The sequence below is a fragment of the Stegodyphus dumicola genome, chromosome 2 (genome assembly GCF_044657685.1).
Source record: "Stegodyphus dumicola isolate Sdum_Otavi_A_Nest chromosome 2, ASM4465768v1".
Classification (NCBI taxonomy): Eukaryota; Metazoa; Arthropoda; class Arachnida; order Araneae; family Eresidae; genus Stegodyphus; species Stegodyphus dumicola.
This window is the reverse complement of record NC_140769.1, coordinates 253,741,459-253,768,183: the sequence shown is the minus strand read 5'-3', so window position 1 is coordinate 253,768,183 and position 26,725 is coordinate 253,741,459. Positions and strand designations below refer to the sequence as shown.

The 26,725-nt window shown below is 30.9% G+C and overlaps 2 protein-coding genes across 4 annotated transcripts in view; both read left to right on the top strand.

Annotated features, from left to right (window-relative positions):
- Window positions 1–161: 161 nt before the first annotated feature.
- Window positions 162–4,232, top strand: LOC146998945 (golgin subfamily A member 7). The gene has a single exon (XM_085812048.1). It carries the CDS (start codon window positions 241–243, stop codon window positions 664–666), a length of 426 nt encoding a protein of 141 aa, XP_085668174.1. The 5' UTR covers window positions 162–240; the 3' UTR covers window positions 667–4,232.
- Rad51D (Rad51 recombinase D) overlaps window positions 686–26,725 on the top strand; it is a 40,062-nt gene continuing 14,022 nt past the window's right edge. Inside the window, exons 1-4 of one of the 3 annotated variants that reach the window (XM_035356294.2) lie at window positions 686–825; window positions 14,800–14,946; window positions 17,490–17,608; window positions 25,929–26,010. In XM_035356294.2, coding sequence (XP_035212185.1) covers window positions 14,803–14,946; window positions 17,490–17,608; window positions 25,929–26,010 — 345 coding nt within the window. In that variant the 5' untranslated portion in view covers window positions 686–825; window positions 14,800–14,802. Of the gene's footprint in view, window positions 918–14,799; window positions 14,947–17,489; window positions 17,609–25,928; window positions 26,011–26,725 lie in introns of all 3 variants that reach the window. The other 2 variants (XM_035356292.2, XM_035356295.2) reach the window with 2 other exon arrangements.

Genomic DNA, 26,725 nt, shown 5'->3' with positions numbered 1-26,725 from the left:
TTTTTGATATAAATAAGTATTGTTTATTCCTTAATACTATTCTCATTCTCTCTTAAAAATTTGTATTAGTTTCTTAGCAAAATTTACTCATGTACATAAAATAGATTATGAAAGCCTGCAAAGAAGAACGTTAGAGGACTGTCATGCGCAGTCTCTTCAGATCGGCCAACTTGTTTTTCTGAAGGTCGACGCAGTTTTGGATTGTGAGTGAGTGACATGTGGCGGTGTTAAGTTTTTTAAATGGCTGCTGCTAACAGATCCGATAATAATCACAGGGAAAAAGTTCAGAAAGTTTTTATTCAACGAGATTATTCGGAGGGAACGAATGTCAAATTTCAAACGAAATTTCCACCTGAACTTGAAGGTTTGATTGACAGGCATTTGTTCGAGCAAACGATCAACACTCTGAATAGGATCTATGCAGAAGCAGAGAAAACTAGCACTACGACATTCTGCGAGGGATGCTTAGCTTGTTTGACGTCGTACATTATATATCTGTGCATAGAAACTCATTATCAGAAATGTTTAAAAAGAATTTCTGCTTACCTGGATGACCAAAATGAGACTGTCTGGCTTCCTCGAGGGCTTCTTATCACTGACCCTATCGAACGTGGACTTCGAGTAATTGAAATAGCGATACTGGTAGATCCATCTAACCGAGCGTGATAAGCCTTTACATATAGACATCATTTACTATCGAGTGAAAACCTGTTAATGAATTTCTTTCAAGAAGTGCATACGGCCTCACAGGCCTCATAATAAAGTCATAAGAAGTGTTGTGTTTAATTTTTGTGTGATTAAACAAATTGTGTTGTGGGAACGCCGGTAATTCTGTTTTTAAGATTATATTTATTGTATATTAATACTTATATTAGCTTCATCTTTCCATCGAAAGTACTGTAACGTTGAAATAAGAAGTAAGCGAATTTCACACTTTTATTGAGCTATTAATTTTGCACTGATTGAAATATGTTATCCATTCAGTGCTGTATATGTACGGTAAAATTACGTGAATTTCACTTTCATGTCTGTGGATTAAAAAGCTTTAATTTTTATTAGAATTTTTCGAAATTCTAAAGTAAATAAAAGAGGTTATTGTTTATATTGCCTTCTTCAAACTCATGTAAATATATCTATAAATATAACAGATATTTTTCTTCCAAACGTATTGTCATTTAATTTAATGCATTGAAAGAAAAATTACCATTTTTGGCTAAAGTGCAGAATCGCCCACTTATTTGATTGGCGCTTTTTACAAGAGTAAGAAGAATTGGATTTTTGTCAATTTTCTTTGACTTTCTAAGTGAAAATTGGTCGATGTGGATAAAGTCAAGGAAGTGCGCAATGCCATTTTGGTGCAATTCTGTGATTCTTTTTTAAGTCGATGTGCACATGGATACCCAGTATGTGCAATTCTTAAAAATGTGCCAAGCAGTGGGCGATTCTGCACTTTCTCCCCATTTTTTTTAATAATTGTATGTACAGTATAAATAAACACTGCATTTAAGATGTTACATTTGAAATGTACATTTTGATTAAATTATTAAAAACTACCTTTGTCTATAAAATCATTAAGAGCTGATAGATACATAATTTAATGTCGGCTATGTATTTCAACTTTAAGTTATTTTGAAAATTTTAATTTACTTTATTATGTTTAAATAAATTTTCTGCAGTTTAATTTATGTACTTTAAATGACATGATTGCAAGAGAAAATTCCAAAGTAAATAAAACATCTGTTTAATTATATGTTACAAAAACTGTTGACTCCAGAATTAGGTGCCCCTTTGATTAGCGACAACTTTTTTCTTGAATTTTGGCGATGAAATTTCACTTCTGGTTACCATGATAGTTTTAACTTTGTTTTAGCGTCCTGATTTTATTTAAATGAAAATAGATTGATACGTACATGGACAAAAGGCAGTACGCAATGCCTAGTTTGTGCAATTCTAGGATGTTTTTTTAAGTGAAAACAGATAGATGTATGCATGGACACAGAGTTTGTGCAATTCTTTGACTTCTTAAATTGGTTTTTGTTTAGCGACCATTTTGAAATTGTGGCCTCCTGGCGCCGATCTTCGTGTCTAAAAAGAATCACCAAGAAACAAGGGGGCATCGAATTGTAAACTTTTAGCAAACTGTTTAACCCTAGTTGGTTCTAGTATAAGAATTGGGTGTCCCTTTGATTAGTGACATTTTTTTTTAAAATTTTGGCGGTGAGATTTCACTTCTGGTTACCATGATAGTTTGAACTTTTAGTTTCCTTATTTTATTTAAATGAAAAAAGGGTACTTTTTCATTTTGCCGGCGCATGCGATAAAGTTGCAAATAATGGCACAACTGATGCCAAATGGAATATCTTTGCTGGTAACCTTTTACACTTCATCTTTGAAACAAGTCGTAGCCATTTTGGGGAAAGTGCAGAATCGCCCACTGCTTGGCACGTTTTTAAGAATTGTATCCTCCTATTTTCACTATATTCAATTGACCTAATTTCACTGAAAAAAAACATCCCAGAATTGCACAAAAATGGCATTGCGCACTCCCTTGACTTTATCCATGTACACATTGACCTATTTTCACTTAAAAAGTCCAAGAAAATTTACAAAAGTCCAATTCTTCTTACTTTTGTAAAAAGTTTCAAACACCAATTGAATAAGTGGGCGATTCTGCACATTTCTTATCAAATTGGTTGTTTCTTTCAATACTGGCATATAATTACATAGAATGCTTACAAAAATAGTTAAATTTTATACCCTAATGCCATTAGCAGTAATTAAGTCAATTAGGATGCAATCACACTGCTCACACAAAGGTGAAAATATAGAAAAGGCAAAGTCGAGGGTTAAATTCATCAATTCTAATGAGAATGCACTAGCGAAATACAGCACTGTAGTTTTACATAATTTCTGAGTAAGCTATTCGTACAAATTGAAATAATTCCTGCATTTAAACTTGTATTCCAGATTAAGATTTAACTTGAAATTAATGTAAATAATTACTGAGAGAATTAGATTTTTGTAGCATAGTTTACGTGAGGTGAGATCACTTGGGGGTCATGTGATATGAACTGCCAAATTAGGGTGTTGAATCATGAAAGCATAATAAATTCTTAAATTAAAATCTTTTTATAAATTTATTGGCTTTTTACAAAATTTTAAACCATATTAAAATGCTTATGCCTTCAAAATTAAAAATTCTTAGAAACTTGGTATATGGTATGTTGTCACCAAGAAAGTCTGCTTGGTGAGATTTGCACCGGTGAAACGGAAAAGTGGAAAAGTACCGAAAAAAGATTGATGTGTACATGGACAAATTTAAGGCAGTGTGCAATGCCTAGTTTGTGCAATTCTAGGATGTTTTTTTAAGTGAAAACAGATCGATGTGTGCATGGACACAGAATTTGTACATTTCTTATTTTGGTTTCGAGTAGCGGCCATCTTGAAATTGTGCCTTCCTGGCGCCGATCTTGGCGTAAAAAAAGAATTGCCAAGAAACAAGGGGCACCTAATTGTAAACTTTTACCAACTTGTTAATTAAAATATGGTATATTGCTTATTTCTTCCTAAATGTTTTACCAGCTACTATATATGTATGTTACCAAGTAAAAGCATTGAATAGCCGCATTAAAATTCATTCCCGGTGTCATCAAGCATAATCGCCGATTTTGGTTGCTTATTTCATGTAATTGAGTGCCTTGGGTTTAATTTAGGAATGCTTAGGTGTAAGAAGTAAATAAAAAGATGTTGAATAAATTTGAGGTTTTGTAAAAAGATTTTTAAAAAATTCATGAATAAATGTTACAAAATTATTATAAAAATCATGCACAGCAAGAGTGGCAAAACCATATGATAAATCTATTTATACTCATTTGTCTTAACAGTGACTTTAAATCTATATTAAATGTATAAAGAACTCGTTGTCTCGTATAATATTGTGATTGGTCAAAGCCAACTGCAGTTGCTTGTAGACTTTGGTTCAAATCCTGGACAAGGCATATGTTTCTAAGTGTAATAATTTCGTTAAGTGGGGGTACTTAAAATGAATTATTTTGATATTCTTTTTGAGATAGTGGTGGTAGAAATATGAAACCTTGAGATTTAACAAGAAAGCTCTTTTGTGCTTGGCAAGTTAAATTTTTTAAAAATTGTAGAATTCATATCATTTATTGTGTTTCATCATTTCTGTATCTTCTGTTTATTTATCTCAATATATGCTTCTTTTAGCCTGATTTTCTTGGTTTGTTTAATGATTGTTTAAAATCTGCAAATCAAATTCATATTCTTCATTTATCAGGACTGGAATTAGAAATATAGGTATGTATGAATGCATGCAGGACCGGATTTAGATTTGACGAGATCCTAAGCTATTTGAGGTATGGGGCCCTTAATAAGGGATATGAGTAATTTTTTAAATATGGAATATGGTACAATTTTTGGGGGTGGGCCTCAAGAAAGTGGGGTTCCTAAGCTACAGCTTGTACAGCTTATATATAAATCCAGCTCTGGATGGATGGATGTGTTAATATATGTATGTACATATGTGTATCTGTGTATACATATATTCGCTACAAGACCAACAAACTTCCAAGGTGTGTAGGCGGTACAGAGACGACTCAGAATCACAAAGGAATGCAGGGGCAGCTACACCTCTACTGATCTAAGACCAAGTTACCTAAATTGCTAATTCTACAAATTATTGAGTGCTAAATTGCTTCTTCACGTACTTTTAAGCAGTTCTGTAATTGCTTCACGAACTCATGCTATAATTACTACTACTTCAATCTGCAACATTTTATTACAAACTTTCACTGTATTTTGGACTTTAAAATTATGCTATGCGAAAGAAAAAGTTATGCACATCTCCTTACGTTGCTATACACAGGGTAGGGAAGTATACCCAGGAACCTGCCTGTGTGACTTCATCACTTAAGAGGAATGCAGAGTTGCAAATGCTGTAGTTGTGAGCTATGGTGCAAAAAGCAGAGAAAAAGAACAGAAACAGCAACACATTAATGGGATAAAAAAACATTTTATTGAAAGAATGTACTGCAACGTGTGTTCGAAATTATGACCAGAAGTCGTTAGGCAGGCCTGACATTGGTGCTGCATGGAATTACTTACATTCTGGAAGATTCCTTCCAGTAGTCTTGTGGTATATGATGCAGAACAGAAGGTTGAGTGAACAGTGATACTGCTGGAAGTCATCATTTGCAATCCATTTCTCTAAGTAGTATGATAAATGCATATTCAAACAATGAACTGGGCGACATGAAAAATGAAGACATATTTGAATGTTTTACTTTTGATACTAGAATCTTTTTCTTAACATATTTATCTTCCCTTTATTTTCTCTACTTTTCACTAGACACAAGCATTAAAAATATTAAAAATGCTTCTATTCTTATCACATGAACAAGCGTTATAGAAAGAAATTATTTATTAATAAAGAAATTGAAAACTGGTAATTTAAAAGATCCATCTAATATGTCTTAATCCATCATACAGAGAGCTGGCGCTAGGCATTTTCCCATCTGATGCAATCTCTGAGGATCTTAAATTCTGTTCCCAATGCCTGCTCTAAATTCTAAAAGTTTTGTCATTTCTAGATTTTGTTGCTCTATGTGTCAGTAAATAGTAAAAATTCTGCCACACCAGTTCTGTGACTGGCCCTTACAATATATATTTAATATTTCTTCTGAGTGTTCATATTACTAAATAAATAAATAAATAAAATAAGGGAACTACTCTGATATGTGCTTCAAGTCACCATTTTTGGCGAGAAACTTCACGCTGCCATATTACTCTCTAAGTTTTTTGTCTACATTTCGAACTTTAAGCCTAAAATGGCTCCAAAAATGTGCAAAAACCACGTTTTGAACACACAATTTAAGCTGAAAATCCGAAACAAAAACAAAAAAATTAGATAGCAAAAACAATTGATAAGAATCCATGTACACAGCGATATGTTTTAACTTAAAAAAAATCTACGAATGGCACAATCTAGGCAATGAACAAATCTAGGAATCTGCGCATACCTCACTTTAATAAATTAACATAACAACAATAAATTTCAAAGAATACTATGTACACAGCGTTCTGTTTCAATTTTAAAAATCATCTATGAATTGCACAATCTAGACGCTTTGCACTAATCAACAAAATAAACTAAAATAAATTTGAAACAATTCAAAAAAAAAAAAAAAAAAAAAAAAAAACAATAACGACAGAAATTCATTCTAAAAAACAACGAACAGAATATTCTACAAAACAAGAATAAAATAAAATGCACTTACCATGAATGAATGCTTTTTCAAACAGCAGAAATACCAATTTCATACTGCCTTTAACATGCTGCCACGTAATCACTATCGTATTTATATAACAGCCAGACACACTATCCAGAAAATTCATACAGTCAAAAGTCGTTAATCCGGACTCGTCGGGACTTCGGCGATTCCGGATTATAGATCATCAGTTTAAATCTGGTAAAATGGCATGCAGAAATTATAAAATTAAAAATATGAAACCGTAATTTATGAAATAAAGAACAATTATGATCTAAAGGGTATCAAAATTTACAAAAAAAAAAGCTTAATATTTATTTGTTTACTTTATTAAACATTTCTTTCAATGTAAGTTGTTTAAGTTGCTTCGTTTTTTATGTTATAATACATTCTCTTTAATTCTATAAACAGACATAATTTCTTGTTCAGTTACAAAGTTCCACTGTTCAAGTCCTATAATTGCTGTGTCGAGAATACCGACTAATTTGTCAATCGAAATTTTTTCGTTTTCAATAACCTCTGACACTTTCTTCGCTATGGGAAGCGAATTATAATGACGAGGCATTTGATTTAAATCATATCAAAGACGAGATGAAATACTACATTGAGTAAGCAATTATAAGCCAAATAAAATAAAAACATCTGCCCTTAAGATAGGGATAGTGCTAACAGATCAACTTCCAATTCATTTCACCCCGCAGCGGTGTTAAAGATAAACAAACGTTAAAGTTTAGATAAACAAAGGATATGCTTTTATCCATTTTTTGCAGCAATTCCACTTTTTGTTTAATGGACTCCGAAAGATACTTTTGCTTTGTATATCCTTTACTTATTAGCAAATATATATCGGAAATTCTATTTGACATAATCGAAAGTTCAAGCTTACTTTTATAAAATTGCTCTAACAGTCTGCAAAAAATAATAATCCGGATCCAATTCGAAGATTAAGGAACAACACAATCTGCAACATTAATGGAAATAGATTATTAGATAATTTTAGCTTAGCTTATCCCGTCCGTTATACATTAAACGCACATTTGTAAACGTATTTTGCGCACACGCAAATTCGCAGCGGTTAAGGTCTTATGCGCATGCGTCAATGCAACGCATGCGCAGAAAGTTTGTAGCTTTGAGGTCCGGATTATGGGTGTCCGAATTAACGACTTTTGACTGTACTATGGTTCACAAATAAATAAAATTACAAATCCCTACTTCTACCATGCACAGCCACTAAAAATAATCTCCCAGACCCTCTTTCCACACCTCCAAATACTCACTGCCCCTTTAACAGGATGGCCACGATGATATTTCCTTTTTGCTGAACTTCAGTTCAACAACTTCTACTAATTTATGTTTCCCCCCTATCTTCTCAGACACAGAGCATGACGCGAACCAACGAGCTCCAGCGAAAGATTTTTCAACGTCAACAGAGTTACCATACAACATGTAATCGCACCAAAAACCAGCGCAGAACACATATCACCACATTTGGTGAAATTAGGGCGTATATCAAAGTTGTACCAAAATTAGCAGTGTTTGATATAATGTCTAAATGCATTTAGTTTCTTTAGAATAACTTAATTAAATTCTAAAAGGTAAAGGAAACATGTTGAAGAAAGAACGTGAATACATAAAAAAAATTGTTCTTCAAAGATATGTTCATTTATTATTATGTAAATTACCCAATTGTTTATAATTTCAGCTTTTGCTATAATTACCAATTTCTATTTCTTCATATGATAGTTACTGAGCCAGCTTAAATTAAAATTAAATTCTATAGCGCTTGACTACTAGTCCAAATTTTTAGTTTGACTGTTCTTGTTTACTTACATCACCGTGAACTGTAATTGATTTTGTTTGCATCAGACCATGTCTTTGTTTTAATTTTTTTTTTAAATAAGAGGCTTATTTAAACCTTTATCTGACATTGTAGTACCATACATTCAGACATAGTGATAATTTGCTTCATGTCTATCAGGAGAGGGGGGGGGGTTGGACTATTTTTTACCCTTATCGGTACATTGTGAAGAGTGGAGAGGTTGACAAGTTAGGAGATAAAGTACACAGAAACTAGTGAGAATAATGCACACTGCATATTGAGACAAATTTCTAATTGTTAAAAAAGATTTAAAGAGAAATCTATAAATTGGCCAAAATGTCTGGGAAGGCTTCAAATTAAAAAGATGCATAAATATTTTGTTGAGTGTTCTTGTTACAAAGCATAAATGTTTTGTAGCTTTTAATGTGTAATTATCCTAATATCGTTTGAGAATCAATGTCATAAATTACATGTATTTTAAACTGTGAAATTTATTGCAGTTTTAATAGGGCTTTGTTAGAAATAAAATTTAATAGTGGCCATGTACACAAGTAAAACAAAAATGTAAAACTTATTCTTTGCATCTAATGAGATTTAAATAATACAAAACAACTTATCACCTCTGGTGCTTTAGTGGCTTATTGGAACCTTAAAGTATATTAACTGGGTTACATCCCCTGGAACTCTACACAAAGCTATAACACTAAACGCGTCAGACAGAGCCCAACTACCTTTCAAAATTTGCCAACTGTGCCTACATTAGGCTTTTCAGCAGGTCTTTCTCTAGGCAAGCGGTAGTGGTGACAACATCCAGTCTTTTGTTATCTTGTTCTTCATTTTAATTTGTGCCACATAAAATCTACTTGACATAAAATCTACTTGCTATTTACTAAAGCTCTAGACTGAGCAAGTATGTGACAAAATAAAACATTAAAAAAAAAAAAAAAAATAGCTAAGTGTTAGTAACATGTAAATAAAATGTTGCTTACACTTCAAATATGTCCAAGTATAATAATAATAAGTGTAAAATATTTGATGCTGCTTAATACATTTTATAATGTTGATTTTATTCTCAAACTTAATAATTATGTGAATTAATTTATGTTCAATAACAGTGCATCCTATGTATGGATCTATTTTATTTTTAATATGTTATTACAAACGTGAAGTTCAGGTATAGATAATATTTTTAATTGAATTTATTCAGTTTCCATTTGCTCATAGGCCCTTACTTATTTTCATTAAAGGTCTTAAAAGTACTTAATTTCTGTGTTTTGAAATGTGTACAAACCCTCTTATAATGATTACTGAGCAAACCTTCATTTACACACCAGTCAATTAATGTTTTTTTTCCTGTTTGTTCCAGATCGTACAAAACTTTCAGATTAATCTTATCGTGGGCAGCCAACGAATTTTCCAAGTTACATGCAATACCCAAATAAGCCCTGAGAAGTCAAAATCTCCACGATCATGCATTACAACCAATCACGTCTTGATAGAGTTACCAAAACATACACCATAAAATATTCAGTTTACCATAAATTAAACAACTTGGTGATAATCCAAGGGGTACTCCAAATTATAGATTACCCCATAATTATAATGGCATTTCATACTAATTTGTCAGGAAGCTAGATTTATTGAAAAAATTCAAATTTATCAAAACTGTTTCAAAATTATGCTTATGATACATATGCTATTTTAATATTTTTCAGCAAAAATACAGTCATGTAATGTCTTTCTGAGACTTTCCTGCAACGCAAATTAATTTGACTTACCATGTAACAGGTAGCCAGTGAGTGAATCTTGATTTGGATCAGATATAATACTTTCATTATGTTCAACAGGGAGAAAATGTAGCGATTTAAAAATATAGTAGATCTAACAATCTAAACTCGATGTGTTTTAGACAGTTTAATTTTAGTAAAGTGTGCATTTTCATGAATCGAAGGGTATAACCATGCATGTGTTTATAACCAGCCAAAGTACTCGTGTGATATCTGCATGTTCTACTTTATTTGTTATTTTAATTTATGTTTAGCTCTAAATTAAATAAAAGTTATTTCCTTATTATTAAGGCTCTTGTTTTGTAAATGGGGCCAAGATTACCAACGTTAACCTTCTTCAATTGGCCATCAGTTCTGAAGACGATCATTTATACCTTGTTTGTGAGAAGTGATTCAAGTAAACCATATGTTATCGCTTTCCTCATTTGGAAATAAATCCTAACAATTTGTAAATGCTTATAATTCTCTTGTCACAAAAAGACATCTGAGTGTTTCACATTAATATATTTTCTTTTTTCAGAAAATGTTAAAATATTTAATTTAAAAGAACTAAATACTACATCTTTCACCTCGGACTAATTTTACTTCACATTTAAATATTCAAAAATGGCCATTAAATAAAAATGCATATCAGTGAAAGTATTTGGAAGTGCAACTTGAAAAGTTGCTAGTGAAAGAAAGCCACTAGCTTTTACAACTGGCACAGTGGTTTCAGAATGTTATTTGCAACAGCACAACAATTTATTTTGGGGAACTGGTGTATATTAATCAGTTGGAGAAACAACAGCTTTTGCAAAATTACAACTATTAACTTATACAGTTTTATGAGAAAATGTATTCTCTGTATCGAATTTGGCAACCAAATAAGGAAATAGATGGCTACTTGCATATTAGTGCAGTTTCACAGTTTTTTTATATATAAAAAAAGATATTATATGGTTGCATATTATGCATTTTAATTAGGTTTTTATCCTGAAAATTGATTAAAAAAATCTACTTACAAGCAAATTTTGTTTCTTTTGTCCTGGTAGAAATTTTGTGGAGAGTGTTTTTAGAATGTATTCTAAGCTATTTTAGCAAATTTATGATAAAATACTATATCCCTACTGAAATTCTCCCATTGGTGGCTAATCCCACAAGTGTATACTTTAAAATTGAGTTTAAAGTAAAAAATAACATTATTTGTTTATAAAAACAGTTAGAATTTAGAATGCATAATTGCTTGTTAAAACCAAAGAACTGTCATGTGCATGGTTGCAATAGTTGACACATTTGAAAATTTGACAGCTTCTTCTACAGTGGTTGTGTTAATGCTCAAGTACCATTAGATGGTCATGTAAAAATTGTAGACTGTATAAAAATCTGTTCATATGGGAAGAAAAAAAAAAAAAAAAAAGCCGAGATATCTCTTCCACAATACTGGGTATTTGCTGAGTATATCAAGAAATTAGTAAATGAATTCTTTCTAATAGAGAAGGAAAGAGACACGAGACAAAAATCATCAGCTGTATACAAGAAGTATCGATGATTTACCTCAAACTGTTAGGGAGCAAATAAATAGAGGAATTGGCAAAAGCAGTTAGAGACATTTTAGTATGAACCAGAAATTTCATTTTGTTGATACAACAACAGTTGCTGTCACTCAAAATGTTGTAAGAGTGGCCCTTGGATAAGGAGCAAAATTCCTTAGTGTGAGAAAATGAGTCTCGTGATATTAAAAGTAATTGCTAAAACATGGCAGCCACAAAGCATATGCATGAAGTAGTAATTAACTAGGTGATAATCCTGGTGTCAATGGGGCATTTAGAAAAGGGAGGCCGTTATAGTAGGGGAGTACTAAACAATATTTTTTCCCCTTATAGGTTAAATTTTTTTTTAGTGTGGTGCTATCTCATATTTTGCTTCCTAATAAATATCAGATAATGATGATTTAACTAAGAAATGTGTGGCGTATTAAAAGAAGAGCTAGTAAAATAACTTTAATAGTGATTTTACATGAATCAGTTAAGTTTGTTATAAAATATTTATAAGCAGATATAAAAAATAAAGATGCGTAGTGACTATCACATTGGTGCAGTGGCACCTCAGGTCCAGGGTGTAATCTCCATGCTGGGCAAGGTTGAATCACCCTTTTATCCTTTGAATGGGTCAACAAAATGAGGACCAACTTCACTTGGGGACTAAACACAGGGGAACTGACCACTTGTCCAGGGTGTATGCTTATGCACCCCGGAGCCTAGGGTCAGGAAAGCAGATATCAGGGCACTGCAGGCCATGGCTCAAACTCTGTTGCGCCACTGGTTTTAGTTTTATAAAAAAATGAAAGCTAATTTATCTAAAAAGCTTTTACTGTTGGTAAATTGGATTTTCTTGAAGCTTTTCACATTCACAATGTTTATCTTGTTTAGATAATGGCTTAAATTTTAATCCAGTCCTGTCTAATGCTTTTAAAAATCTATGAATTTAATTTTTCAATTTTATTTGCTATTTCTGCCAAAAGATGGCACTACTTTCTTCTCATTCTCTTTACTCTTGTAGGGCATAAATACAACCACGACTTTCCCTTTGCTGCTGATAAAGAGGAACCTGTACCTGTTTGCCCTCGAAATTGATAGAGTTTTTGACTAAATCTACACCAAAAACAAAATTGTTGTTTTACTAATTTTATAAAGGCTGCTAAATTTTTCAGAAGTAATTAAATACTTCTGCAGAAAACAAACCTCTTTCACCTATGTTTAATTTGATTAATAATTTATTTGGCAACATTTGCTTTATTTGTTGACAAAATAGTGTTGGTAACAGGAAATTATAAATCAATATTTTATTAATATTGTTGATGTAAGAGTTCAAAAACTTCTTCCACCTCACCTTAAAAAGATTATCTCAGAACACATGTAATTTTTGGAAGCCATGTTTTCCAATGTATATAACTTTGATACTTTGTTGGTATACTGACCTTCAACAGAAGATACAGTCAAAAGTCGTTAATTCGGACACCCATAATCCGGACATCAAAGCTACAAACTTTCTGCGCATGCGTCGTGTTGACGCTGTGGCGCGCAATAAATTGGAAGTTGATCTCTCAGCACTATCCTTATCTTCAGGGCAGATGTTTTTATTTTATTTGGCTTATAATTCCTTACTAAATGTATTTCATCTCAATGTACTCCGTCTTTGATATGATTTAAATCAAATTCCTCGTCATTATAATTTGCTTCCAATAGTGAAGAAAGTGACACAGAGGTTATTGAAAATGAAAAAATTCATTCTCGACACAGCAATTACAGGACTTGAACAGCGGAACTTTGTAACCGAATAAGAAAGTTGTCTGTTTATAGAATTAAAGAGAAAGTATTATCACATCAAACGAAGCAACTTAAACAACTTACATTGAAAGAAATGTTTAATAAAGTAAACAAATATTAAGCTTTTTTTTTTTTTTTTTTTTTTTTTTTGTAAATTTTGATACCCTTTATATCATAATTTTTCTTTATTTCATAAATTACGGTTTCATATTTTTAATTTTATAATTTCTGCATGCCATCTTACCAGATTTAAACTGATAATCTATAATCCGGAATCGCCGAAGTCCGGATTAACGACTTTTGACTGTATATTCCTTCCTCCTACTACAGTCAAAAGTCTTTAATCCGGACTTGTCGGGCGATTCCGGATTATTGGTTTTTCTGGATTATAAATCATCAGTTTAAATCTGGTTAGATGGCATGCATGAAATCTAAAATTAAAAATATGAAACTGTAATTTATGAAATCAGGAGCAATTATGATCTAAAGGGTATCAAAATTTACAAAAAAAAGCTTAATATTTATTTGTTTACTTTATTAAACATTTCTTTCAACACGCGCATGGGTAAAGCATACATTACGCATAGTCGAAATTAGAAAATTGCAACCAGAAAACTATTTAATGTGTATTCGTGATATTTATAACGATAAGGAATTTGATTTAAATCATATTAAAGACAGAGTGCATAGAGATGAAATACTACATTTAGTAAGGAATTATAAGCCAAATAAAATGAAAATATCTGCCCTGAAGATGAGGATAGTGCTGATAGATCAACTTCTAGTTCATTGTCCGCCGCAACGTCTTTCCCCCCCCCCCTGCAGAGCAGCGTGAAATTGATAAACAGATTTTGGAATGGTTAGAGAAACAAAGGATATGCCTTTATCCATTTTTTGCAGCAATTCCACTTTTTGTTTGGGGGACGTTGAAACATGCTTTCGCTTTGTAGATCCTTTAGCAGCTCCAGAATCGAAAATTCCTTTTGACATAATCGAAAGTTCAAGCTTACTTTTATAAAATTGCTCTAACATTCTGCAAAAAATAATAAAGCAGATCCAATTAGAAGATCAAGGAACAACGCAATCTGCAACATTAACTGAAATAGATAATTAGATAATTTTAGCTTAGCTTATACTGTCCATTATACATTAAACGTAAACGCATTATGCATTTACGCATGCACAGAAAGTTTGTAGTTTTGATGTCCGGATTAAAGACTTTTGACTGTAGTTCTTTCAAAGTATCCCATGAGGTGCTTCACGTATGTAAGTTCCATAAGGAATTTTTCACCATATGAGATAGATCTGAGAGATCAATATGAGTCAGCTGCTTGGTGACTTTAGACGCTAATTGGCATTCTGCTTTTCAGGCTTTTAATCATTACATTTTTTAATGTCACAAACTCCAAAATTCAACAGTTTTCTAGTTAACATATAGATCCGTTGTTTATATTAAATATTAGTGACTTAAATGAAACAACAAATAATGTAATTAATTAATATAAGTGATTTAAATTTTAAATAGATTTCTAACAGTAATTCCATTAAAAGTTTAATATTTTTATCACTTTTCTCACTGATTATATTACTTTCCATTACAGATTATGCCACTGTTAGCTGAAGGCATATGTCCTCAGTTTACCTATTCTATGCTTGAGCAATGTAAAGCTATTGGAATTCGTACTGTTGCAGATTTTGTTTTAAATGACCCAGAAGACTTGGCAATGAAAATTAAAGTCCCTTATAAAGTAAATCTTTTAAATGTAATTTTTAAAATTCTTTTTGTGAAGTAAAAACTTATATTTGCTGAAAGTAAATTGTTAATAAAAAAAATCCTTTTATTGTGATTATTTTTCTTAAATATTTTGCAAAACTGTTTGTTTTGAGGGAATTCTTTTCTGGGTACTTTTCCGTTTTGCCGGCGCAAACGATAAAGTCGCCAATAATGGTACAACTGATGCCAAACGGATTATCTTTGCTGGTAACTTTTTACACCTCATTTTCAAAAGTAGTCACAACCATTTCTTATCAGATTGATTGTTTCTTTCAATACTGGCATACAATTGCATAGAATTTTTACAAGATAGTTAAATTTTATGCCCTAAGACCATTCGTGGTAATTAAGTCAATTAGAATGCAATTACACCGCTTACCCAAAGGCAAAAATATAGAAAAGGCAAAATCAAGGGTTAAATTCATCAATTCGAATGAGAATGCACTAGCGAAGTAAAGCACTGCGGTTTTACATAATTTCTGAGTAAGCTATTCGTACGAATTGAAATAATTCTTGCATTTAAACTTGTTTTCCAAATTAAGATTTAACTTGAAATTAATGTAGATAATTACTGAGAGAATTAGATTTTTGTAGCGTTGTTTACGTGAGATGAGATCACTTGGGGTCACGTGATACGAACCGGCAAATCAGGATGTTGAACTATAAAAGCATAGTAAATTCTTAAATTAGTATCTTTTATAAATTTATTGTCTTTTTGCAAAAATTTAAACCATATTAAAATGTTTATGCTTTCAAAATAAAAAAATTCTTAGAATTAACATTTGTTAAAATTTTTTATGTGTATGCTATATGTTGTCGCCAAGAAAGTCTGCTTGGTAAGATCTGTGCTGGTGAAACAGAAAAGTACCCTTTTCTGTATGAATTAACTAAATTTCCAGTCTTATTATATTTGAAACACCTCTTCTCAATTGACTTTTTTTTAATAACAAAAATCGGTAATATAGCCAGCTTTTTACAATTAAACATTAAATGAAACTGAATTTGTTTTGACATCAGCTGCCTGAATTCTAGCTTCTTTTGCGATTAATCTGGCAGTTAAATTTGTTAATGTTTTGTTAGAATTTGGCATTAATTCACAATCATTAATGAAATATTTATATTTATTTGGCAAAGGTACCAAAATTTTAGAATTTATCATCTTTTCATAGGTTTGTTCTTCCAAAGAATTTAATCTATATGACAGGTTTTAAGTTTTACTTATACGGAAGCTACATCCATTCCATAATATTTATTTTTAAAAAGTAATAATAACTTTTAACAAGGTATATTTTGATTGATCATGTTCTCTTTCATATATAAAACACAGTTTATGAAATAAATCTTTTGGACTAGTACTGTTTCATATATGAATAAATCTGTATAAGAAATTATATATTTTTTAGCTTTTGAATCTTTGATGTTTCAAATATTAAAAGTACTTTTTTCTGTTTATGTGCAAATTGCATTTAAAAGTTAATTATTGCACATCAATATTAATTATATAGCATTAATGGTTTGTTATTTAAAAATTCATTCTTATATATTTTATTGCTGAAAAAATGCTGTTGTTTGCATTTGACAGGTTAGCAGTTCTGGGGTTTCTTCTAAAGTTAATAGTCTTCCACAGTAAATGATTTAATCTTTTATTTTTTCTCAAACTGAATAAAAACTGATATTTTCTGACAAGTAACATTCCTATCTCCAGTGAATGATATATCACACAGAAAAAACTATTTACTGACTGATATTTGTTATGTGTTCTTTTGGGGGAGGGGGAAGTGTATCCACGTATGTATACGAACATTTTTTATGAAAGTTCCCTCTAATTTTGTCCATTCCCTATGTCAGAGATCTCTTAACTTTTTTGATTGTGTACCCTTAAGATGAAAATAGTTATAAGTTGTACTCCATATAAGATAACATAATGTATATACATAATGTGAAATTATGTTATATCACAGACAAAGAGAGGAATTTCTTCTTGAACATTCAGAAGTAGCTTCCCTCCATAAGGCAGGGTGCTTTTCTTCCTGTATTTCTGTGTGCATGTGTTTTAAAGCAGTGCATTTATGATGTTGAGCTCCCAGATGCCAATGAAACCAGACATAGCAATCAATGAGAGAACCTTGCCTTAACATGATACACAATCGTACACTTGCAGGTGATTGTGAGCCTATGTTTTGGCGTACCTCCAAGTATTACTTCGCATACCGCCACTTTGGAGACTACTGCTCTATGTATATATTTATATACAAAACAATATTTAAAAAAAGATATTAAAATATGCATATTTGTATTCATCATTAAAATATTTAAAGAAAGTGAATGAAAGGTTATGCGAGTATAATTATTTTTGCAAATATCTTGAACTCAAAATCTTTAAATTTATTTTTGCGAAAAATGTACATTTTGTGATATTGTTAATATGTTTGTGAACTTTAACAGCAATCTTGATTGATATTCGAACTGTTTTGAAATACCCATATATATATATATATATATTTTCTATTTCAATAGGATATCATAGGCATTCAGCGTCTTTTAATGATTGATTATGCTTCGTTTCCACAAAGTGCTGATAGTCTGTATAATGAATATATTGAAACTATGTCACTTCTCAGTACTGGATCAAAAAGGTAACTATTCCACACAAGAAAATATCATTCAATATGATTAATGTGCTCTGAATGAAATTATGTTAATCAAGTATAATTAACAATAAAACTATTACTATTAATCTATTGGTGTATGTAAATTTAAAGGGGGAAGTTATAAGCTAATGTAGGCTGTAAAGCATTTAATGTTAATAAAAATTAAATTTAATATTTAAACATTTTTGGAGGTTACTTTGTTACAATATTAAATAAAGATTTAATATATCTGGATTTTTCATCTTGTCATCTAATTTATAATTTTGGCCAACTTAAGCCAGGGCTGTTCTTAAGGATTGGCTGGCCATGTACTTTCCTAGGATTGCTGCCATCAAATTAAAAAAAAAAATTTCAATGATTAATCAAATTTTGGCTAATCTTTGGAATATGGTAACAGGTAGTTTGGCGACATTTCGGTAAGGCGATAAAGGTTACTAGCTAGGACTTTAGCAGTGTACATGCATAAAGTTAAGAGTGTGTGCAATGCCATTTTTGTGCAATTCTGAGATGTTTTTTTAAGTGAAAATATGTTGATGTGTACATGGATACCATGTATGTGCAATTCTTAAAAATGAGGCAAGCAGTGGGCGATTCTGCCCTTTCTCCCAATTTCACACCTAATCTTCGTCATGTTTAAGCACTTTTGTTCCATAAAAGTTCTAGCATAAGCGTAATTCGGCTAGCAGATTGTTGGAAAAAAATGTATAGTTAAAAAAAAAAAAAAAAAAATCCTTTACTTCATAAAAACAAAATGGCATCCAAAAAAAAAAAAATCTAGCAGGTTGCTGTAGCAGGGTTGGTCACCAAATTTTCGCCAAAAAGTCGCCAAGTTACCATAATCCGAAGATTAACCCAAATTTTTTTATTTCATATACTAACTAAGTATTTACGTATGACAAATTGTATAAAATGTACAAATTGTATAAAATTGTACAAATTATATAAAAAGTACTTGTCATATTGTATAAAAGTAATATGACAAGTACTTTGTAGAGTACCTCACTTTGGAATTCTAAGTTAATGTTGGAAGTGAGGAATCTAAGAACTGATAAGTTCAAATCGCTTGCGTTCGGTGACAAGAAACAACAAGATAGAAGGGTAACTAACCCTTTATTAATCCAATAAGATTTAACAAAACTCCGCCTGGGAGTGTACAAGCAAAGCCCACACTTGGACTTGAACTAAAAAGACTAAGAATTAAACTAAAACTAAGATTAACTAAAGAAGTATAGCCGAAGCTATCAAGGTTCAATTTGAGTTGGCCCCTTAACTTATTTTACTACGAAGCTTAGCAAGGGCCTGAGTACGACCGAGCGTAATAACAGCTTTGAGAGAGAGAGAGTGGCCAAAAAAGCAGACGCGCGTAAATCAGAAACTCTGATTCTCTCTGACTCAGTAAGTAACTTCGTGGTTTAAATACCACTCCTTCTCATTAAATATTCAGCAAATTCCAAAACTACGTTCTGCCGGAAGTAGTAAGTTGAAGTTAAGAATTTGACAGGAAAGCAACTTTAACTTAAAATTTAATTGGTAATAAAATTAACATAATCCTTACAACTTATAATGAATTAAAATATTTAGTCACCGTATTGCGAGAGTCCAGCCACCCCTGATTTTTGCTGCCCGCATACTTTTACCCGCTGCACCACAGCTGGGAACGGCCCTGGCTTAAGCCTCACATCAGCATCAAAATTTCCTTAGCATAGTGAAATTTAGTTTAATGTCTTTTGCTATTAATATCTTAGTCTGTAATTTAATTTGATTTGAAATTAAATCAAAAAGTGAACTTGAAAGTAGTTTTTTTAGAATAGATGCTGTGTTTTCTTTCTGTGTATTTATTTTCATTTTTATAATTCATGCTTTTTTTTTTTTTTTTCCATTTTTATTGAAATTTGTGGAAAATAAAGAGGAATGGGAGAATTTGTCATTTTGATATAAACATCTAACAGATTTTACTAAAGAAACATATTAATACCTAAAATTAATCTGTCATTCAAGATGAATAATATGTTAATCTTTTATTGAAAAATCACTCTTTGTATATCATGAATATTAATTTCTTATCAGTAATTCATAATTTAAAACAAAGTTATTATTGACAGTAGCAACAGAAAATTTTGCATAATGTTAAGGGAAGAATAAATAATTATTCAGGTTGGAAATAGTATTACTTCGCTCTGTCAGGCTGGTTGATTATTGTGCATAAAGAATTCTCATGAAGCAAGACTTTTCCCATACATTAATTGCATCTAAGGTTCTAAAAATCGTACATGTAGTCAGTAAGCAGTGAGTAGAAACTAGAATTTCAATTTTTTATAAATGAATAGTTTATATAATTTGTTGTCTCTATATATGACATTTTCATTGTACATTAATGGAAATAGAAATTTTGAATGCTAAATGAAAGAACTAGCATTTAATTGCAAATTTGGCTAAATTCTAACTTATCTGGAAGTTTTACCTTTAAGAATTAATGACTCACCCACAAAGAAAAATTAGATCAAAATCTCCAGTTGTCCAGTAGAATATAATAAAATATTCCATCCTTGGTCAAAATAAATTTTTCAGTGTTTAAGCTTTCTTTTGTCTTTTAAACTTCATAACTTTATTTTTCTAACAGAAAACCATCAGACTGCCTGCTATTTCGCCTTTATAACAAAGCATACACTCATTAATAATATTATTTTATTATTCAGTATATCAAAATTATGTACTCTTATAATGCAGTGCTGTGCATTCTGCAATTAAATATATCATTATAATTAGGTTATATCAATGCTGGAACGTGAAAAATATGCACTACCCTTTCCGGCTTTGAACACCGGACCTCACCAGTTATGCATCAAGTATACTTCCAGTTACCAGTGCTTAAATTGCGCCGGAGCCCGGCTCCGGTGCTTCTCGATTTTTAAGATAAATTACAATTTTAGCCAGAGCGCACCGGAGCCCTAAATAAGATGAGCTCCGGTACTTCTTTTTATAAAACTGAACCACAATTTAAAGGGGGAAAAAATTTAGAAACATTTTAGTTTAACAATAAGCAGACCTTCCAATACTCTATTTCCCTAGAAATACAAGACTCATGAACATGAGACGTTCAATTAAAGTCCCCTCACTCACATGCGGGAAAACTTTCCCTTTAAGAAGGGCAATAAATTCGGGGAATTTGCTTTGGAATGCGTAAATTTCTCACCATGCCATCGTATCTAGTATATTGTTATTGATGCTTACAGTTATTTATCCACGCAGGAAGGAAAATTTGTGTTCGTAAATGTGCGTTAAGTGACAGCGAGTACAATAAGAGTGAAATACTGAGATAAACTGCTCAAGCGTGTCCTATACATCGTCTTCCCACAGTATCCACTAATGGGGGGAGGCGTAACCAGCAACTTTACATTCATCCTTAGGAGTCAAATTCAGGACTCATTTTACCCCTGACATACCGCTATAATTATATCAGCAGAGAGCCGCGGTCAAAGAGAACGTTCACTCTCACGAATTTGTGTCCACCCACTCATATCCTCATTCTGTTTTGCCCCGAAATTTTCATCAGCTATACTTTAAGTATATTTAATTTTTGTGATGATGAAACAACTCCCCCGCCTACGATCAGAGCTTAAATTGGGCCGGATTTTGGCTCCGATGCTTCTTAATTTTTGTAATAAGTCATAATTCTAGCCGGAACGCACCGGAGCCCTGAATAAGAAGGCTGTGGCACTTCTCTTATGTAATTGAATAATAATTTCAGTGGAAATTTTATTATATTTTAAGTATATTTAATTTTTGTGATGATAAAACAACTCCCCCGCCTACGATCAGAGCTTAAATTGGGCCGGAGCCCACCGGATTTCGGCTCCGATGCTTCTTAATTTTTGTAATAAATCATAATTCTAGCCGGAACGCACCGGAGCCCTGAATAAGAAGGCTGTGGCACTTCTCTTATGTAATTGAATAATAATTTCAGTGGAAATTTTATCTCGAAAATTTTATTTTAACAGTAAAATTATATTAAAAATTGTGTATTAAATTTAAATTTATCTCTTTACATTTTATTCAATTTTAATTATTTAATTACTTCAATCTTTAATTATTTCATTAGCTAATAATTATAAATTAAATTATAATTATTGATTAAATAATAATTTATAAACATTAGTTACTCTCATAATTAACTATTTAATTTTTAAATTATTGATGAGTTTAATAGTCATTTTATTTATTTACTCTTGTTCCTCTTTGCTGACGGTCTTCCATAGGGCTCCGGCACTTCTCATCTTAGAAATTAAGCCCTGCCAGTTACACCACAAAGACATACATAAAGGGGAAAGAAAATACTTTCTAGATATTAAATACTGCAGAAGCTCCACATCTTCTCAAACAAAATAGTGATGCTTAGTTGAAAACCTTTAGCCTGTATAGACAGCTGCCAAAGATACTTATTATTGGAATATTAGACAGAGAGAATCGTTAATATATTTGAAACATCTGCATTGTGTAACGAGTTGTATTGAAGAATTCACTGACTTACTCTAAATGTTCAAGATATTATTTATTAACTCAATATATTAATGAGCAAACTGCAGCTAAGAGATCAAGGATCAGAAGCTGTAAGAAATTACTAATAATAAAAGAACATAGGAATTTTGAGCAGCCCTTACAGAGAAACAACTAACCATACCAAATGTTCTAACTTTCATAAAAAATACATCTGAAACAGTCATTTTCAATAGTTGCTATTGATTCATATATTTGCTTTATGTAGGACAAATATAGTATTACCACAGAGAAGACTAGCTTATTATAGAGTGAATTTCTCTGGAAATCAGTCAGTGGAAGCATTCAGTAATGGTGTAAATATTATAGGTGATTTTGCTAGTCATCTCTGAAAAGTAAAGCGGTACTGCTTTTTTGTTTCGTTAGTGACTCTCCTTTCCCCACATACAAAGAAATTTGTGAAGAATATCATATTGTACAAATGAGAAATAAAAAGATTTATTAACTTCCATCTATTTTGTGTTAAAGGAAGATTTGATAGGATCTGTGTCTTTTTTTTTTAACATACCTGCATTACTGTATAAGGTATTTTCTCCCTTTTTTTTTTTTTTTTTGCATGCCTTCAAAGAGTATTCGGGAGGTCCAGAATTCAAAACCCATCAAAAGTAATGCAGATTTCTTCAATTCCGTGACTGAAAAATTCTAAAAGAATCAGCAAGTGGCACTCAAACTAAAAGATGGTGGGCGATAATTCATCATCACCAGGATTTCGCAAATCCATGCTCTATAAGATCTTACTTCTTCAAAACTGTAACAGTACGCAACTTATCACTGGGAAAGTGGAGCCATTTAAAAAATTGCATGCACTTCTTAAAAGTATTTTATGTTTCACCTCATTTATATCATATTAGCGTTTAAAAAATATAATGGGCACTCAAACTTTAAATGTTATCCTAAGACAGAGTTTGTTTGTACATGTATGTACTGCATAGTTTAGCGATCTGAAATTCAGATTTTATACAAACCGAATGCTCAGTCTAAAGGCAACTGATAGGCCAGACTACTTTTTATTTGTCAAAACATAGCATAAACAATAAAATTCAGATTCATATTTATTTTCAATCTGAAGTCTAAAGAAAAAAATTTCTATTATGCTTTGCAATTCAAATGTATTGACTGAAAAATGTTAAATTTTAGAAAGGCATTTATTTAAGGTAATTCGAGTAATTTAGAAATTAGATAATTCTTTGTTTTTTTTATTACATAAAACAGAATATGCCTTTTTTCTCCTGCGTTTAGTGTTTATCCCCTCGCCCCAATCTCATTTTTCCACACTACTTTTTACAGTTCATTCTGATTGTCTACACCCCCTGTTGCCAAAATGTGTTTATATGCCAACCTAAATATTCATCATATTAATGAAATAAAACTGCTTTCCAAGTTTGATGTTACTTTTTCTGATTAGTATTAATCTTTGCAATTCCTTCTTACAAGAAATTTTAATGATATCGTAGAGTTTGCTAGCTGATGAAAAAGAAAGTATTGCATTTCTTTAGAAATGTGGTTTTTTTAGCCAACAGTAGAAAATGTAGAAATTCGCATTCCATGAGGTTGTACTTCGTAAATGATCAAACTTTATAGAAAAGTAGTGTGAAAAATTGCAAGCAGTGTGTTAGATTATAGGCTGGAAATTAGTTTGAAGATAGCCATATCTTGTTTATAATAGCTATTGGTTTCATTTATTATTGGTCAAAAGAATATACCCCAGTGAAATTTTGTGAATAAAAACTGGAATTATGCGTTATGGTAACCTTGCAACTCGAGAGTATATCAGCAATTCTTGGGTGATTGTATGCATTACCAAGTTTATACAGGAAGCAAATTTGTTTTTTAAGGAAACGTATTGCCATGCATATGGGAGAACAACAGTATCTGCGATGCCACATTTGTGAAGTTCTATGATATTTTCTTAAGTAGAAACAGCTCACTGTATATATGGAGAGAACTATAGTTAAAAAAAAAAAAAAAAAAAAAAAAAAAAAAAAAAAAATTAAATGAGAATTTCTTGCAGAAAATAACTGCATTATTACAGGTGCTTCTCTTTTTTTTTTTTTTTTTTTTTTTCTTTTAATTTTATTGATTGATTTCTTTCTTTTTCATAGAATTCTTAGTGTGGCACCATTTTGAAAATAGCTGTTATCTTTCTTCTATTAGCTTATTGAAAAATTAGTCCCCATGGTTGCCAATGTTTTTATAAGGAGGTTTGTGGATTACTTTAAAGTACCCTTTTTACCTTAAGTTTAGTGGATATATCCGGTAGACTCTTATTAGAAAATACATAAATTTTCATAAAGAATTAATTACAGAATTTGATTTATTATTTTTTCCTGTTATAGTACGTATATTTCATTAAATTGCAGTAAAAATAGGATTTTAAAAAATTAGAAGAGAAGCTGCAAATATAATTTAGTGACAAAGAAATGTATTTTTGTCAGTTCTTTCAGATTTAATGTTTTAAATCACAATGCTATACAAAAGTGTATATTTTGTTTCTATGCTTAATTTTTTTAACACGGTTTTATTTAGCTAAGTTTTTTTGCTTGTTGGGTGAAATTTTGCAATCGTTTTTGATTGCTCTTTCTATAGAAACAAGGTACTTAAAATTTTGTGCATATACATTTTTGCAATAAAAATTGAATGTTGCAAAAAAAAAAAAAAAAAAAAAAAAAAAATTAATCTCATGCAAGTGTTTATTTACTGTTGAATTTTTGTTTTCATAATGTTTAAACTATTCCTCACAGAATTTTAATCTTTGCATATTAGATAAATTGAAAAATAATTTTCTATGTGATATTTTGGAATGTATTCAATTTTTGCCATTTTATGTACATCTGGCATTTCAGAATATATTTCATGTTTATAGCTATAATATGGCTGTTAGCAAAGATGAATTTTTAAATCAAAAGATGGTAATCTTTTTCTTTTTTAACAGCTGTGTAATTTTAACTTAAGAGATCAGATTTTGAAATTAAACAGAAAATTAATTGTTGAATGTAATCTTGTGCCACTGGAGAGAGTGATAAGCCTTGAAAGAAATGGCATGTCACATTACTTCATTGTCCCTCTAACTAGAAAAAAATTTTTTGTTATCCCCTTCATTCCATTCAAGGGACTAAAATACATAAAATAACATATATAACTTTTTAAGTTACACATTGCACTAAAAAATAAAAAAGTAATTAAAAATATTTAAAAAAAACTTCACAATATTCTTATTTTAAAATAAATATAAAGTAATGAAATCCAAATATAAGAATTTTATTAGAACATTAACCAAATTTCAAGGAACAACAGAAGTTATAGCACTGAAATCACACAAAGAAGGATTACTACATTAATTTTTCTTATATGTCTAACTGACTGTTCTTCATTTAATATTAATTTTTATTAGCAGCTCTATAATTTTAATTGTATCGACAGACAATACATTGTTTTAGTGCATTCTTTTAAAACAGTGGAAGATAAAAAGTATTTATATGTATTATTACTTTTTATGTCTATGAAAAAATGTATTTTTTCTTGTGTGAAGAATAAGTGTACTGCTAGTGTAACATATATGCAATATTCTGTGCTCTTCCAAAGTCCTATTAAAAATCATATGAAAAAATTAGTATCATTGGAATAGTAAAGTATTGAAAATAACTGTAAGTTAGCCATTGCATATTTATATTGTTTTAATGTATGCCTATTTTGCAATTATATATTAAATTGTAAAATGATATATTTAAGTTTTCCGAAATTTTTATTACAGAGTAGATAAATTTTTGTTGGGGGGAATTTATTCTGGTGAAGTTACTGAAGCTCATGGCCCACCAGGCTCTGGGAAATCTCAGGTATTATAAAAATTACTTTTTTTATACAAGTGCTTATATATTTATAAAAATATACATATGTTATTTATATATTTGAAGGTTCTGGCAAAAAGCAAAAATTAAGGAAGTTGCATACCTAATGCTACATACTATATTTTCATTTTTTTATAAAATGATTCTTATAATGAAAATGAGAGGAACATCTGGTCATTATGGTCTGTTTTTGGAATTAATTGTATGTTTGTGTACATAAATAGGGCAGTAATTTTATTGTAAAAAGGAAAGGCTAAAATTTGGGAGGTGATGGAAAAAAAAAAAGTCATGAGACTTTTTTTATGTATTTTGTTTTAAAAATTACTTTGTTGTAAAGGAATTATCTCTTTCAAGGAAAAACTGAATTTATTAATCTTTATGATTAAATAATAAAAAATCTATATGTATGTTCCTTGCATTGTGGGAAATCACCATCACCTAGAGGCACCAAATTTTGAATTTGTTTATTATTTTTCATATTTTGTATAAATTTGATAATTTTTTTAATTAAAAATCTTGGTGATTTAAAAATAAGCAGCAGCATTGTTCAAAATAAAACATTCTTATCTCCAGCACACCAGGCTGTTCCCATTTGGCAAAATGTAATATCTTTCAGTTTTAATCTATAAACTCAGCTATTTAAAAGCAGTGTGTTGCCTGAAATAAAATACTTTTTTTTCTTTCAGCTCATTCATTTTTATCT